This window comes from Cucurbita moschata, unplaced genomic scaffold (genome assembly GCF_002738365.1).
Source record: "Cucurbita moschata cultivar Rifu unplaced genomic scaffold, Cmos_1.0 Cmo_Scf00008, whole genome shotgun sequence".
Classification (NCBI taxonomy): Eukaryota; Viridiplantae; Streptophyta; class Magnoliopsida; order Cucurbitales; family Cucurbitaceae; genus Cucurbita; species Cucurbita moschata.
The window spans coordinates 5,876,921-5,893,135 of NW_019268524.1; the positions used below are offsets into that span (position 1 = coordinate 5,876,921).

At 37.4% G+C, this 16,215-nt stretch overlaps 1 protein-coding gene across 1 annotated transcript; it reads right to left on the bottom strand.

The window, feature by feature from the left end:
• Window positions 1–731: 731 nt before the first annotated feature.
• On the bottom strand, window positions 732–1,665 carry LOC111446518 (basic blue protein-like). The gene is made up of 2 exons (XM_023085358.1): window positions 1,389–1,665; window positions 732–1,047 (listed from the first exon to the last, which is right to left on the bottom strand). Exons 1-2 carry the CDS (start codon window positions 1,579–1,581, stop codon window positions 848–850), a joined length of 393 nt encoding a protein of 130 aa, XP_022941126.1. The 5' UTR covers window positions 1,582–1,665; the 3' UTR covers window positions 732–847.
• Window positions 1,666–16,215: the final 14,550 nt, after the last annotated feature.

Sequence of the window (16,215 nt, forward strand, 5' to 3'; positions counted from 1 at the left end):
TGATGTTATATGATGACGACGATGCATGACAACATGACCATGTAAGATGTAAGATAATAAAATTTCTTAATATGACGTTATTTCATATTAAGATTCGGTGATTTTCTTAAGTCACAACCCTAGTTAATGTATGAAATATATGTTTAAATAATTATAAAAAATTTCAAATATGATCTATAAATATTAAAAATAAAGGAAAAAAAAAAGAGCTTACAAACAATACAATCAATTCATTATTTATATTTATATAAATCAAGATCCCTAATTAATTCATTATTTATATTTATATAAATCACAATAAATAATATATAATTAATTATCTCTCTTTCTATATTTGTGAAATGTAAACGAGTACTAATTAATGAACAAATTATGATCAATTATAAGCATTAAAGTAATTAATTTTGAATCATTAAATAATATTAATTATAAGCATTAAAGTAATTAATTTTGAATCATTAAATAATATTTTTATATTAAATTTCGACCTCACCATCAAAAAGTAAATACTTATACACATTAAATAAATTGAACTTATTTTATTATAAATAATAGTTTTAATAAATATGGTATTACGTCGATTAAGTTATTAATAGAAATAATTTAAGGAAATATACTCGTTTTAATTTATATTAATTTTTTTGTTGATAATAAAACAATTTAGTGCATTAACATTATTATCCTAATTTTTTCGATATAAATAAACAAAGAGAAAAAATAATAATAAGATACATATAACCACACTTAATTATTATCAATTATTTTATTTCCACAATGTTTCCAAATCGTCGTTACTTAGAACATTTACATCGAGATCGATGTGTAAACGATACGGGGTGGTCGAGAACTAGAGGGAATTGATAGCAATTTTCATCCCAGCTTGGCAGTGGCCTGGGGTGGTGCATATGAAGAAGTTCTGTCCTCTTGAGAGCATGATTTCATCCTTGCCTGAATTGAACACTTTGGCGCCTCTTGGAGCTATGCAGCTTCTATAACCCCCCTCGTCCACGGCCACCACGTTGTGAACTGTTGGGTTATAGTTGAATCCTACAAAAAAAAAAAAAAATGAATCTATTCGTTTAGTTTATTATCAACAATGTAACTGCGAATTCAATCGGTCGGATACTATTTGAATATATTTTATATAGTCGTAATGTAACGACCGGCTTTTCCTCAAGGCTTTTAAAACGAGTGGACTTGTGTTTTGATATAATTTATATTATCTTCAGGATTTGGTTAGTAGAATATTTTGTCTTTTCTCGGACTTTCGATCCCACTTCTGTTTTTCATTCTTAACATAGTATCAAAGCATCATTCTTAACATATACGATTACGCAAGTAAAACATCAGTTACTATTAAACTATCAAAACGAGAGTTGAAAACTCACTTAATATGTCACCGGCTCTAAACACCTTCCCATTAGGCCATCCTTCCGTGCCCAAGTTCCATCCGTTCGACTCGCCAACAACAAAAGTTGTAGCAGCATCGCCATGTTCGAAGCCAAGCAGCAGCAGCAACGCCATTGCAACAGCCACCGTGCTCATCGAAACCGCTCCGCTGCTCCCCTCGTGTCGAGCCATTCGTGAAGCCGAAGTAGCTCTCAAAAAAGATATGGAAAACAATTGTGTTCCATTGAAGCTTGGAAATGATGGTTATAAAGATATGTAAAACATACCGAACTTGCCTTTTTCTTTTCCTTTCTTTCCTGCGGAGAAGTAGTGGGCCGTTTAGCAATTGATTATGTCTCCTCGTTTGCTATTAAAAGAAAGAGAAACAATCTTCCTCCTTTCTCTCCAGTAACCTCTCATTCCTTCCCCAATTATCTCTCCTCAACGCCAAAAAAAATCACAATTTGCAAAAAAGAACAGAAAAACAATAATTGACAGATTTAATTTGAGGTGCTTTACCCAATTCATCGGACAAGATTTACATGGAGACAGATTTGATCAGTAAGATATATATTAAATCTTAATTTTTTTTGTCCTATTTTTTTTAGAAATCACAGCTAATCATGGTTAAATCTTCATTAAATCATTATAATTGTTTAGTTGAGTTAGAAACTAAATGCCAATAATTTATATGAATTCTAGTAAATCACATTAGATTAATAATATTAGATCAATAAATTTATATGAGTAGACAAATGAATAGATTAAAAATAAAATGGCAAAGAAAATTTGTGAACAAAATTAAAAGGGAGTAATACAAATAAAGAGAAAAACAAGAAAAGTAAAAGGCAATAGAGTAAATACAGATAAAGAAAAAAAATAAGAAAAGCAAATACAGAGGACAGGAAAGCACAGAATGACTTAAATAACTCTATCAACTTTTTTATACTACAGAAACCATATAAAATAAGATTTTTAATAAAAACATAATTATATAACATTTCAAAACTTTTAACAATGGACCAATGTAAAATAGAAAAATAATTTTATAGAGTTCAAACTTGAAACTGATGTCATGGGCTCACATACGTTGACTTGGATTTCAAAGGACAGAATCGAACTTTCATTAATGATAACTTCTGGACATCAACCTAAGCTAATCAAGTAAGTGGTCTTACTATCGGCATAGTTATATTTGATGTTGACACGTGCCTCGTGGTTCGGCACGTGTCATATATATTGATATGTGTGAGTTGTTTGTGGATTGATATGCTTATCATATGTTATGTATATGTTATAATATGTGAATTACGGTACGATATGTTCAATGATATGTTTGAGATATGATACGATAAGGATGCACAAGACGAAATGTGACGATAGGAGTAAGATACGTTCATGAAACGTTAAGGTTAGGTTACATACCGAAGTGCTATGGATATGAGAGATTCATAAAAGAATATGGTTAGGTTATGTGTAGTAAGGGATATGGGTAGAAAGGGATAGGTTTGTGATAGATTGATAGAACAATAGCGTTAGGATACGTTCATGTGATGATATGACTAAGGTACGTTCATGTAACGACATGATTGTGATAGATATAAGACGTTAAGCTATGATAAGTAAGGGAACGATATGACCACGAAGTGTTTACGCTATGGTATGATTATGATACGATATGTGAATGACGGATATATATATATATATGTTGTCATATGATATGAAATATGTTATGGTATGAGATATGTGATAAATTGACTTGTTTATGATATGATATATTGTGATGCAATAACTGCTGAAGAAAAGAAAAATGACCAACAAGGGACGAAATATTTAGAAAAATTACCGAGTTTTCGAAGAAAATAATAATAAAATATTCGAAAAGTGGCAAATTACCAAAATACCCCTAGAAGAATGGATAATTACGAAAATGCCCCTCTAATCATAATCAGAGCATCTACCGTGACCATCTAAGCAAAATCTTTAGAACCTTGAATCTCAGCCGTTGGATCTCCTCCAAAATTGGATATGATCTAGAAGACGGACTGATCATCACATCCAACGGCTGGTATTCAAAACAAAAGTCGGTGAGGCTCTGATCGGAGTAGATATTTCTGGCGGATATTCCATAAAATCCAAAAACGTCAATTCACACGATTCTGGAGCTCTCAATGTCGGTTTAAGCTTCTCCTATAAAGTCTGAAGTTGGGGCAACAATATGGAACAAGAATCGAGCAAGGTTGAGAGCCCATTCAAGAGTTATGAGCGTTTAGATTGTGGGTCTCCTACTCTCCGATTTCTTCCAAATTCGAGAGTAATTCTCCACCATTTCTCCCCAAACGTATTCCTATAGTTTCTAAACAAGATTACCCACAAGTTCTATGAAGGAATGAAGTGCTGAAAGTGCCCAGAAACCATTTCCCCAATTCAATCCCCCATTGAAGAACTTAAAGGAAAGCTTGAAAATGCAATCCGGGGATACAGGACGATTCATCGAGCAAGAACGATCGCAATAAGTTTCTGCACCTCCACGGAGTGTTTCCGTTGAACACCACGAAGAGAAATAACCTCGGCTGCGTGCCCTATCGAAGGAAATTGATTTCGAGCTTAAGTTGGGGATAAGTGACGAAATCCTATCTACGGTCCCTTTTCCTTCAAATTAAGGATTCCTTTAGCTTCAGAGGAAGGATTTGAGTAATTTTGATGAAGGAATCGAGAGTCGAAACGTCGTAGAACAAGTTACCCAAGAGATCGAAAATCTGACGTTTTGGGAAGTTGCATACCGAGAACGATCTCTCAAAATTAAGGTCCCACACTCAAAGAAGTTCCTCCAAACCAATTCCTGTAGCTTGAGGAAAGGATATGGAAGAGGTTCTATGGAGAAACAAGGCCTTGAAAACCCCTAAAATTGGCTGCCCAATGATGAATCCCCTATTTTAGCTCCGGCGAGGAAAATGATTTTGGACGAACTTTGGAGGTGAATATCTTAGGCTACGATCAACAAAAAGAAACTCTACACAATAAGTTGTCTGTGGAAGGAAATTGGAAGTAATCCGGATACCGGAAGCTCAAGAATGGAGGTCCCGAACATCGACGATGAGGTAAGTAGCCACATTGAATTTTTCTTAAGAAATAGTTGTAGGAATCGCTTGGATTTTCATATGAACCCTAAACGAAGTATGACAAAAGGATATATGAAAGAAAAATCCAAGAACCATGAGTTAAGGCTCTAAACCGACCAAATTACTCAGGATTTAAGGAACATTAAGATAACCCACTAAATGAGCTCTGATGCCTATGAAATTTTATTGCTGAGCATAATATATCATTCTAAGGTTATGTATGAAATTTTGCGGTCATTGGATAAGGATAAGTAGGTAAACCAAGAAACGGGGAGAAATGACCATAATGCCCCTAAGGATATCTACCTACGGTTCATGACCAAGATGACCTCCAAATGCTATGAAACTCTACAGTAGATCTTATTTATGATGCTTGATTAGGTAATGAAGTTTGAAAGCCATTGTAACTCGTTAAGGAGCAAAACCAAGAATTAGGGGTAAAATGACCATAATGCCCCTACGGAAGACTACCTACGGGTTAAGCCCTAAATGACCTCCCAACATTATGAAATGTTGTATGAATCCTTATCTCAAGAGGTTGTATAAGGAAATGAAGTTTGGGAGTCATTGGAAAACCTTAGGTAGCGAAACCAAGATATGGGGAAAACGTATATCACGAACCATGCAACTTTGCCTCCTAGGATGATGAAAGAGGTATCCACGAAATAAGAGATTCTCCACAAGTACCCTTGGTTTCTAATGAGACTCTACGTGCACAAGATCACGTCGGAGCTATTCCTAAGAAGAACTTGTATGTTCCCAAGCTTGACCCAAGACATTATGCATAAACCTAGGTCCCCAAGAATGCATAGAAACACCTAGGTTAATGCAAATGACATGCTTAACAAGTTGCTAGGATCCATGCTCGGAGCAACCGTTATCTCCCATCACGAAGTGTACCACGAGACCCCTATTCCTCTTTAGGTGAGATGCCCTGCTATAAGTACTATGAGCATGATGCCACGATGAACTTATTATCTCCCTCACCTAAACGAGATGCCCTGCATCATGAATTTCCAATAGGATGCCACGATTATGATAACGCCACCTATGCATTCATGGGGAGAAAATTAAGGGTTACTTTGGAAGAGTTTTCAAGGAACACAAGGCATGACATGACAACCCCTAAGGCTTAGTTCCTGAAAACGAAACAAGTAGCCATATCCTAGCTCAAGGTCTAGAGATGCTCCAACTTACCAACTATTCTCTTTAAGGCATACTCTATATGACTTGAGAACAAGTTCAAGATTACAAGGTGGTTGGAACAAGTTTGGAACCTAAACCAAGATGAAACTTAGGAAACGCCTAAAGGAAGCATGTCAAGATTCAAGACCCTTCTAGAACCCTCTAAGGAGTCCATTATGAACTTATGACCTTCTAGAATAACTCATGCTAGTTATTACGATGGGTTCATATGATCACGAATGTATATAACAACTACGCCTCTAGAAACATAAGAACCTTAGAAACTTACAAGATTAAGAATCAATAACAAGCTATACAACTACTAGGTACCACTCAAACATAAGGGACCAAAGTCCTCAAGGCTCAAAATTCAAGAATGCTAGGTAATACTCTAAGCATGTCCAATTGCGGCCCATACCTCCCACCATGGGGTGCTTTCTAAGGAGGCCTTGTTTCCTCTTCTAGGTGGGATGCCCTGCATCGTGTTTCTCTTGCAGGATGTCATGTTTGGCCTCATTCCCCTCACCTAGATGAGATGCCCTGCACCATGTTATGATTTGCAGGATGCCATGTTCATGTACGCACCGATCACATGACCTTTATGGTCTATGTCATGTTCATGCATGCATCGATCACTTGACCTTTATGGTCTATCATGGGGAGTGACCTATAGCCACGATGGAGCAAGAAGAGAGTAAGTTACCCTAGCCATGAATCAAGAACCTCCTAAGACCTCCCGCGGTACATCATGCTTATGACTTAGACTACGCTACTTGGAGTGTATGAAGCCTTGAGCGTAGGTATTAAGACTGTGTTGCTTGGAACTTATGAAACCTCAGACACAGGTCGACAAGTTTATGTCTAGTACTGTAAATCCTAAGGGAAGTGTCTTGGAGAACGAATTAAAAAACATAACAAGAACATACGGCAAGAACAAGAACAAGAACAAGAAAAGAAAGAAGGTGGTACCCTAGCATATCAAGGACACGATTAAGAGCCTACAAGTAGGCTACTTACTGAGTCTTGTACTCATTCCTTATTCTCCATTTTTTTTTTCAGGAAATAATGAGCTGGTCGAGGTCGGTAGCGGACTCTAGAGCAGGTGCCATAGACAAATCTCACCCGTCGTCCTCAACCCATTGTTTTAAGACGTTTTGTGTTCGTTCCTTATTTTGTATTTTAACCATTATGTTATATTTTAAATTACTAATGCGCCCACTATTTTCGTATGATGTAAATTATGTTTTAAATTTTAATTGTTTAATTTCGCGAAAAATTTACGGGTCATTTTAGAGTCATAGAGTCAGCCCGGTCCTTGCATGAACGGACTAGTGAGCCCATACTCGCATGTATGTGCTGTATGTAGAGTATATGGTACACATCCAAGGTGCCCAATAAGAATAGTACCATAGGAAAAATAGACTGATATGATAGGTCCCGTCATTGCATTCGCATGTTCTTGCATTTAACCCAATAGTGGGGTCACTTACTGAATATTTCTTCAAATACTCAACGCATGTGATACCTCTGTTTCAGGGAAGGCAAGGCTGTAATAGCCTAAAAATAAATAAATAAATAAACAAATAAAAAAAGTTATAAAAAAAATAGTTAAAATAATAATAATAATTAAATAAATAAATAAATAAAAACTACATTTTCTTACTTCTCTCCACAAACTTTCATCCCTTCCCACGATTATCTCTCCTCAACCCATCCTTAGTAGCCAAAAAGTAACAAAAAAAAAAAGAGAAATAAAAAGAACGGCCTCTACCCAGTTGAGATTCTACAAGATTTATGTGAAGATAGACATGATCAATAATAAGTATATATTAAATCTTCATTCTCTTTTATCCTATTTTTTTTTTAGAAATCACAACAAATTATAGTTAGATCTTCATTCAATTATTACAAATGTTTAGCTTTGAGTTAGAAACTAGATGTAGATTAGTAATATTAGATTAAATTTATATCAGTAGCCAAATGAATAGATTAAAAATGTAGATTAGTAATATTAGATTAAATTTATTTCAGTAGCCAAATGAATAGATTAAAAATAGAATGGCTAAGAAAATTTGTGAATAGGAAACACTTGGATAAGGAAAGATTTGAAAACAGAGATTTGAGAACAAAATTAAAAGGTGGTAGATAAAAAAAATGAAGATTAAGGAATTAAAAATCACAAACTAAATATAGAGAGAAAGGTAAATGTAGTAAAGCCCGTGAAATAGTTGTATTACTTTTTTATACAACAGTAACTATGGAAAATAAGATTTTTAATAAAAATATAATTATAGATAATATAACATTTCAAGACCTTTAACAATGAACCAATGTAAATTAGAGAAATAATTGTGTAGAGTTCAAACTTGAAACTGATGTCATGGGCTCACATAGGTTGACTCGGATTTCAAAGGACGGAATCGAACTTCCATTAAAGATATATTCATGACAACAACTTAAGCTAACCAGGTAAATGACCTTACTATCGACATGGTTATATTTGATGTTGACACATGTCTGTGGTTCTACACGTGTCATATATACTGATATATGTGAATTATCAGTGAATCAGTATGCTTATATTATGTTTATGTTATGTTATAATATGTGGATTGTATGATATCAATTATGGTACGATGTGTTCAAGGATATGTTTGAGATAGGATACGAGAAGGATGCACAAAACGAAATGTAACGATAGGAGTAAGATACGTTCATGAAACGTTAAGGTTAGGTTACATACCGGAGTACTATGGATAGGAGAGATTGATGAAAGAATACGGTTAGGTTATGGGTAGAAAGGGATAGATTTGTGATAGATTGATAGCACGATAGCGTTAGGATAGTTCCTGTGATGATATGATTAAGGTATGTTCATTGTGATAGATTGATAGCACGATAGCGTTAGGATAGTTCCTGTGATGATATGATTAAGGTATGTTCACGTAACGATATGATTGTAATAGGTATAAGAAGATAGTTCCTGTGATGATATGATTAAGGTATGTTCACGTAACGATATGATTGTAATAGGTATAAGAACGTTAAGGCTATGATGATATGATTAAGGTATGTTCACGTAACGATATGATTGTAATAGGTATAAGAACGTTAAGGCTATGATAAGTTAGGGAACGTATGTTCACGTAACGATATGATTGTAATAGGTATAAGAACGTTAAGGCTATGATAAGTTAGGGAACAATATGAACACATAGTGTTTACGATATGACATGTTATGATACGATATATTGTGATGTGATGTGTTATGTTTAGATTGTTTTGTGTGACCATTGAGGTAGTTGTTGTATGAATTACACTTTATGAAATGACATGTTAAAAGCATGGAGCGTTATGTTATGTTTTCTAAATTGTATGTATACAGCATGTTATGAATGACATGATATCACGATAAATGAAATGAAATGTAACCCCGTTAGGATTATGTATGATATGTAGACTGAAAAAAATGAGAAATAACATGTTAAGCATGAAGATGATAGCGGGGTTATACTCATTAATGATAAAAGTAGAAATATTGGGGACCTCATGCATTATGTGTGCTCATGCATTTGGGGGGATACCCCTATTCCATCACGAGGGTACGGACGCATACATCCAATGGTAGGACAACGATCGTTATGTTTTGCATAGTGCTGTCGTGACGGTTACTAGTTCTAACGGGTGTCCGGCCTAAGGAGCTCTCAGAGTATGCTCGCCCGACAAGGAATGAGGCCCAGCGGTGTGCGAACTGACTGGTGTGCCCATACTCGAATGTATGGGCTATGTGTAGAGTATACGGTACACATCCAAATTACCCGTTAGAACAGCACTGTAGGAAGACAGATTGAAAGAAAGATCTCATCATCTCATTTGCATGTGATTGTTGCATTTAACCCTAAAAGTGGGGTCACTTACTGAGTATTTCTTTAAATACTTAAGCCATGTGCTACTACATTTTTCAGGTTAAGGCAAGGCATTCCTGTACGGCTGACGACGGCATCGCAACTCGAGACCATGACACATGCATAGGATAGTGATATTTATTTTCTTAGACTTAGGCTAGAATAGGATGTTTTTAACTTAAACTCTTATTTATTTTATTTAATCTTTTGTTGTGTCATTTTAAAGATGTTTTCGAAACACATCATAAGTCCATGGCTGTGTTTTAAGACAAAGGTTATGTTTTATGGAATTTAAATGAAGTCTTCAGCATTCAATGTTTATGGTACGTATACAGTAGCAACCTTAAATTAAGTAGAAAATTTTGGGTCGTTCAGCATTCAATGTTTATGGTACGTATACAGTAGCAACCTTAAATTAAGTAGAAAATTTTGGGTCGTTACAAAGTCAATGTTTATGGTACGTATACAGTAGCAACCTTAAATTAAGTAGAAAATTTTGGGTCGTTACAAAGGCATTCCTGTACGTACGTATACAGTAGCAACCTTAAATTAAGTAGAAAATTTTGGGTCGTTACAAAGGCATTCCTGTACAGCTGACGACGGCATCGCAACTCGAGACCATGGCACATGCGTAGGGTAGTCACATTTATTTTCTTAATCTTAGGCTAGAATAGGATGTTTTTTAATTTAAACCTTTGTTTATTTTATTTAGTCTTTTGTCTTAATCTTAGGCTAGAATAGGATGTTTTTTAATTTAAACCTTTGTTTATTTTATTTAGTCTTTTGTTTTAATCTTAGGCTAGAATAGGATGTTTTTTAATTTAAACCTTTGTTTATTTTATTTAGTCTTTTGTTTTGTCGTTTTAAAGGTGTTTTCAAAACACGCAAGTCGGCTGTGTTTTAAGCTGAAGGTTATGTTTTATGTAAGTTTAAATGAAGTATTTCCGCATTCATGTTTATGATATGTATATAGTAGCGACCTTAAATTGAGTAGAAAATTTTGGGCCATTACAAAGCAGACGCAAATCTCCGTCTACATATCAACTAGCAGCCTATAAAACCGCTCGAAATAAAAAAGAGTTCGTGCCACTCATTGCAATTTTTTGATCAATTAGGTGTAGGAAGTTATTTCATTAAGTTGAACCAGTGACTGGCGTACGTTCAAGTGCGAGCCACTCCTTTTCGACGAAATACATCTTAAATTAGGTCCAATATATAAAATTAATGCAATATAATATTTTATTCCAAAATTTAGCGGACTATATTTTCAACTTAAATTTGAATAACTATTATACTATTTATTAAAAAAAAACGAATATATGTATATAATAAAATAATGTCTACAACAATTGAGTTAAGTTTAGATTAGGTTCTTTGTATTAATTCACACCATATTCATTTTGATTAAAAAAAAAAATGGTTCTCTTGGATGTATAATTTAAAAATCCAAGAGCAGTGATTATAAATTTAAGAGGTGATTTTGTATTGTGCGTCGGAATGCAATGATTGATGCAAAAATTATTGGAAGAATTTATATTTAATATTGAAGAGTGAAGCCAAATATATGACATAATTATTAGGTGCGAAAAATTTATTTAAAATATTTCATAACGACACTATGACTTATACGTTCATTATAAGTTATTAAAACAATATGGGGAAAAGTAAATAACGTGAGTTTTAAATAAAACTAGAAAATAAAGCATTGCCCTGATCTAACCTAAGGGCTATGGAAGAAAACAACATGATTGCATTTACACTAACTTTTGTCTCATGGTTGCCACCGTGATATCGTCATGTTTAGTCTCGGGTAAAAGTAAGACACTCCTGTACGGATGTACAGAGGTGTCTTACCTTTACTTGAAAAATAAGAGTAGCACGTGACTTGAGTATTTTAAGAAAGACTAAGTACGTTATTATTGGGGTCAGGAAATGCAATCATATACAATCATGTTTGGGACATATCATTTCATAAAACCCTATTTCATGGCCTTAAACTCTTCTTTTCAGTTTGAGCTAAAATTGGATGTTTAGTATTTCTTTGCACACAACCCACGTATGCACACATGGACCCACTAGGTGGGCGTATACGTACCCCTGGGCCTGCCTTTCAGCTAGCTCACACTCGTACTGTGAGAGCCATAGAGGGAAAGGAGCCCACATAGTATTATGGTGTACAGAATATCGTATCATAACATTATGGCAGACATAAATGTCGTAACATACGCGTCCATACTAATCATGACGAGGAAGTATCTCGATGCATACGACAAACAAAAATGCATGAGGTCTTTGTAGCTTCAAATCATATAATATGTAGATCGTGCATTCGTTCTTTCATAAATGATTTCAAGAATACATTATTGACATATCAACATTTCACAGTCTAAAAAATAAACATGCTAACATGGTGTGCACAATATCATAGAATAACATAAGTCATAATACATCATCACGTAGTCTTGACATTACATAAGTCATAACACTACATAACATAATTTACATCATAACAATCATAAAATACGACACAGGTGATGGGCCGTTCGCGGGTGAAGGAAAAAATGTAGGCGGGTTGGCTTATGAGGTTCGGGCTAGAGCGTATGGGCCGCGGAAACCGTCAGGTTCTGGGCGACCTAAGGTAACTGGGTTCGGTTCGGGTTGCGGGATTCGGCCCTCGGGTCGAACTTCGTCCTCTTCGCCCAACTGTCTGCACGTTTTTCCGGCAACCTTTCTCTCTCCTCGATAACGTCGTCCCGACGTCCTTTTCCCCTCTTTTTTCTTCGTTCGCGAGTCTCTTCTTCACCCTAACTCCATTTTTGGTACAGATTTTGTTTGTAAGGGCCTCACACTCCCAGATCTGGAGAAGTTCGAAAGTCCGACGTTCCGTCTTCCTTGCTGACGGTGTTCAGTGTAAAGGAATCATCTAAATCTACTCCTGATGTGTGTAAAGATTCTGGGATTACTTTTGTGGAGTGGAATGGAGGTTTTGACGTCGACCTCATATGGTTTCGCTTCGTTGGAGTTTCGTTGGGGTTTTCTGTTCCTTCTCTTTTTTTCACTGTTTTCGTTCTTTTCAGGTCGTTTCGAGGTGGCTGAAGGTCGGGGACCAGTTCTGTGGCATCCCAGCCTTCGGCCGCCCTTTGTGGGTCGTGTGCAAGCGTTCGTCGGAGTTTTCGGCTCTGCCGACAACCCCCTTTTTTTTTCTTTTTTTTTTTTGTTTCGATTCTGTTACATTACCTACCCCTAAAAAGAACTTTCGTCCTCGAAAGTCTCGAACTCGTGGATCAACTCGGGATATTTTTTCTTTATTTTCTCCTCTCATTCCCACGTAGCTTCATCGATTTGGTGGTTACTCCACAATACCTTAACGAATCCTATGTTTCTGTTACGTAAGGCTTTCACTTCTCATTTGGTGGTTACTCCACAATACCTTAACGAATCCTATGTTTCTGTTACGTAAGGCTTTCACTTCTCAGGCTAGGATTCTAATCGGTTTCTCCTGATAACTTAAATCTTCCTCGATTTTGAGAGGTTTGTAGTTTATTACGTGCGTAGGGTCTGCAATATATTTCCTTAACATAGACACATGAAATACATCGTGTATGCTTGAAAGTGAAGGTGGTAAAGCTAGTTTGTAAGCTACCGAACCTACTCTTTCTAAAATTTCGAACGGTCCAATGAATCGGGGGCTTAGCTTCCCCTTGCGTCCGAATCTTAGAATGCCTTTCATGGGCGCTACTTTTAGGAACACTGGGTCCCCCTCCTCGAACACTAAATTCCTACTCCTAATGTCAGCGTAGCTCTTTTGCCTACTCTGTGTGGTACGCATTTTTACTCTAATTTTCTATACCGCCTCGTTGGTGATGTGAACCAGCTCGGGTCCTACAATGTAATGTCCCACATTGGTTGGGGAGGAGAACAAATCACCCTTTATAAGGGTGTGGAAACCTTCCCCTACCAGACGCGTTTTAAAGCCTTGAGGGGAAGCCCGAAGGGAAAGCCCAAAGAGGACAATATCTGCTAGCGGTGGATCTGGGTCGTTACAAATGGTATCAGAGCCAGTCACCGGACGATGTGCTGGCCTTCTCGCTGTTCCCCAAAGGGGGGTAGACACGAGGCGGTGTGCCAGTTAGGACGCTGGGCCTCAAAGGGGGGTGGATTTGGGGTTGGTCCCACATCGATTGGATAAAGGAACGAGTGCTAGCGAGGACGCTGGGCCTCGAAGGGGGGTGGATTGTGATGTCCCACATTGGTTGGGGAGGAGAACAAATCACCCTTTATAAGGGTGTGGAAACCTTCCCCTAGTAGACGCGTTTTAAAGCCTTGAGGGGAAGCCCGAAGGGAAAGCCCAAATAGAACAATATCTGCTAGCGCTGGATCTGGGTTGTTACATACAAGTTCTCGTTCTCCTACTTCGTCCCAGCACAATGGGGATCTACATTATTTTCCATACTGGGTTGTTACATACAAGTTCTCGTTCTCCTACTTCGTCCCAGCACAATGGGGATCTACATTATTTTCCATACAACCCTTCAAAGGGTGCCATCCCGATGGTTGCTTGGAAGAGCACAATGGGGATCTACATTATTTTTCATACAACGCTTCAAAGGGTGCCATCCCGATGGTTGCTTGGAAGCTGTTGTTGTAAGAGAATTCCATTAAGTGCAGTTTAGTGTCCCAACTCCCTATGAAATCCATAATGCATGCCCGAAGCATGTCTTCCAGGATTTGGTTTAATCGTTCCGTTTGGCCATCCGTTTGTGGGTGGAAGGCGGGGCTAAAGTCGAGGCGGGTACCCATCGCTTTTTGGAGTCCGCGCCAAAAGGCCGACGTAAATTGCGGGTCCCGATCCGACACAATTTACATCGGCACTCCATGCAACCTCACAATTTCTTTAACATACAGTTGGGTGCAATTGTCTACTGTATATGTTGCCTTACCTGGTAGGAAGTAGGCCGACTTTGTCAGACGATCCACGACCACCCAGATTACCGTATTGCTCTTTAATGTTTTGGGTAGGCCTACTATGAAATCCATGGCAATGTTTTCTCATTTCCATTCCGGTATACTTAGAGGTTGTAGTAGCCCGGCGGTTTTCTACCTAGGGGCTTTTACTTATTGGCACACCAGACACTTGTCTCAGTTAGGATTTTCTTCTTCATTTCGCTCATGGGTGGCACACATAAACGTCCTTGACATAACAATCCGTCATCTGTTGACTTAGAGAATTTGTCCATTAGGCCTACTTTCAATTAGTCTAGGATTTTGCTTAGGCTTGGATCCCCACGTTGTGAGTCTATGATCCTTTGTTTGAGCGTGGGACGCACTGTCAGTCGGGCTATTTGGGCTGCCACTTCTTCGGTTACTACCGCTATGTCAGCCCATTCGAAATAAGTTCGCACTCATGGCTCCCTGGTGATGAGGGGCGACGAGTGTACTGCTTTTCGACTCAGTGCATCAGCGACTACACTTGCTTTTCTAGGGTGGTACTGGATGTCTATGTTGTAATCTTTTACTAGCTCTAACCATCTACGTTGCCTCATGTTCAATTCTTTTTGTGTGAACAAATATTTTAGGCTTTTGTGGTCCGTATAGATTTGGGTCTTTTCGCCATACAGGTAATGTCACCAAATTTTTAACGCGAACACCACTGCTGCCAGCTCCAAATCATGTGTAGGATAGTTTTTCTCGTAATCCTTTAGTTGGCGTGATGCACACGCAACAACCTTGCCATGTTGCATCACTACACAACCCAACCGCTTTTTGGATGCATCACTATAAATCATGTATCCCACAGAACTCTCTGGAACTGTGAGTACTAGGGCAGATACTAGTCTTTGCTTTAGCTCTTGAAAGCTAGTCTCACATGTATCGTCCCAAACAAAAGGTACACCTTTTTTTGTCAATTGGATGAGAGGCGTGGCTATTCTAGCGAAGTCCTGGACAAACCTTTGATAGTAGCCCGCCAATCCCAAGAAACTTTGTATCTCAGTGACCGTTGTTGGGCGTTTCCATTTCGTGACAGCTTCTATCTTATTGGGATCTACGAAGATTCCGTCTTTAGACACTACGTGCCCCAGAAACGAAACCTGTCGTAGCCAAAATTTGCACTTGGAGAATTTGGCATATAGCTTGTTCCCCTTAGAATAGTTAAGGCTTTGCAAAGGTGCTCTTGGTGTTCTAGGTCCGTTTTCGAGTATATCAAGATGTCGTCTATGAACACGATCACAAACGAGTCTAAGCACTCCTTACATACTCGGTTCATTAATTCCATTAATACCGCTGGGGCATTGGTGAGACCAAAAGACATCACCACAAACTTGTAGTGGCCATATCTGGTTCGAAAGGCTTTTTTCGGTATGTCTTCATTTTTAATCTTAATTTGATGATATTCTAATCGAAGATTTATTTTAGAAAATACTGTTGCCCCACGTAGTTGGTCAAATAGGTCCTCAATACGGGGTAACGGGTATTTGTTCTTTACCGTCCTCTTGTTTAATTCCCTATAATCAATGCATAAACGCATTGAGCCGTCTTTCTTTTTGACAAACAACACTGGCGCACCCCAAGGGGACACGCAAGGTCGAATGAAGCCTTTATCTAATAGGTCTTGC

Bases quoted from the DNA above. Each gene is read 5' to 3' on its own strand.
- LOC111446518 (XM_023085358.1), bottom strand. From the start codon at position 1,581: ATGGCTCGACACGAGGGGAGCAGCGGAGCGGTTTCGATGAGCACGGTG. The intron at 1,048-1,388 runs GTGAGTTTTCAA...TTTTTTTTGTAG, and splicing joins TAGAGCCGGTGACATATTAA to GATTCAACTATAACCCAACA.